The sequence below is a fragment of the Loa loa genome (genome assembly GCF_000183805.2).
Source record: "Loa loa unplaced genomic scaffold supercont3.1631, whole genome shotgun sequence".
Classification (NCBI taxonomy): domain Eukaryota; kingdom Metazoa; phylum Nematoda; class Chromadorea; order Rhabditida; family Onchocercidae; genus Loa; species Loa loa.
The window spans coordinates 1-1,822 of record NW_018109810.1 but is presented as its reverse complement, the minus strand read 5'-3'; the positions used below and the strand labels follow the sequence as shown (position 1 = coordinate 1,822).

The 1,822-nt window shown below is 34.7% G+C and overlaps 1 protein-coding gene across 1 annotated transcript; it reads right to left on the bottom strand.

The window, feature by feature from the left end:
- Window positions 1–1,002: 1,002 nt before the first annotated feature.
- Window positions 1,003–1,550, bottom strand: LOAG_19107 (hypothetical protein; the record flags this gene model as incomplete). The annotated part of the gene is made up of 2 exons (XM_020451761.1): window positions 1,003–1,082; window positions 1,454–1,550. Coding segments are annotated over 2 exons (177 nt in total), but the record flags the coding sequence as incomplete, so codon positions are not given.
- Window positions 1,551–1,822: the final 272 nt, after the last annotated feature.

The window sequence follows — 1,822 nt, the reverse complement described above, 5'->3', positions numbered from 1 at the left end:
CATGTGGACCACAACGAACACTTTCAGACAGCAGAAAGTTTCCGTTGAGAAAATTGAAAGTGTATCCAGCTTGTCTCGTTGACCTTTAACCCAGCAAACAACAATTTAATTTAAACATTTCTGTTAAAAATTGAAGACAATTATACTTTTACATACAAATCATCATATTCGAATGAATGGTTTAGAATTCGATGTCATTCGACACAAATTTCCTGCTCCATATGATGGAAAAAGCCTAATTTCAGATCTCGGTAATGCAGAACATTGTCCATTACAAAATGGGAAATGCTTGACTAATACCAATATTGTACTATGGGACAAAAATGAAGCAATAACCAAATGCCTGTACCGAGAAATCGGTATCTCATATTATCATAGATGAATTCCAAACTCCATTCGTCTTCAAAGAAAATGGAACTATTATGATGACAAATTACGAGTTTGTCAACCCTTATCCGATGAATGGTGATATCCTTATCGATAAAGAGTTCCTTAAGAACTGCATTAAATTAAAAAATGAAGCATAATAAATCACGAACAATTATTGATGATGGAAACAAATCTAGATCCAAACGAAGAAATCGATCACAAGAATATAAAATTCCAATACATTTTCGACAGTTTGCGAAATGAACTTAAACAACAAGTGAACGTAGTGTCCCGACGGAACTGCCAATTTGTTATTGCTAATCGAATGGTTATTATACAGTAATTCAACTTTGGTAACCGGGTTGTTATTACAAAGAAATGATGTGACTTCACTTTATCAGGTCAAGAGAGTTCCACGGAAATAGAAACGGTTCTCTTCCAAAACAAACGATCTTCCATGTTCCGCTGTGCCACAAATCATCATTATTGCTGCAATCATTGTGTAGAAATAAATATGCAAATTTATAACCTCTCTACAGAAGGAAGCTAGCGAACGAAACTTGAAGGATTATAAAATAAAAGTTCTCGGAACGATTAATGCCAATTAGTCAGTTGTGTGTGAAATGAACATACTTCTTCTACTTCTGTTGTCGCTATTAATCCACCATCTTCCCATAACTCATCTGTTTTATAATCTGTGACAATCTCCGCAGCTGAAATTAATACCACGACAAATCTGATAAAAATTATTGAACGAAGGAGGAATCCTTGAGATTTGGAATGGTTATTACTATTTATGATTATCCTTGACTTATCAACAATAAGAAACTATCTTTTCTATTGTTTTGAATTTCTTCCTTCCAAAGAAATAAAGTAGTAAAGTGACTTTCGTCTGCCGCAAAAGTAAAGTCAATGCATTCGAACTAATACAGTTACCGCTAAAATTACTTCACCCATCAAATACTGTTCTACGAGAAATCCCAAATGAAAAGATGGAATGATGCGGAATGCAATATGTACATGGCAGATTTGTATTTTATTAGGGAGCAAAATCAGAATCATAAAAGTGACATGCATAGCATACCTAGTGCTCCATCTGCCACTCCTGCTGCCCGAGGTGCGGCTGGGGCGGCAGCCTGGCAATAGATGAAAAAAGCAATATGTACTATTAACTTTGCCATATTTAAGATCGTTTGTATAATAATTTCGATGTTTTCTAAAGACAAGTTTTACTTTATTGAAAAATAGCCGCAAAGGACAGCATTTAGTTTCAGTTTCCATTATTGAATTCAAGCTCTTACTTTATTTGACATAATAATGGTCAAGTAAATGTCATTCGGCAGGGTGTACCGCTACCAGGATAGGTACTAGGCATGTTAATCTTACAATTTATTGCAATGTGGTAAATTCCTGAACAATATGTCATTTAGATGAATAGGTTCTGAAGCAGTGT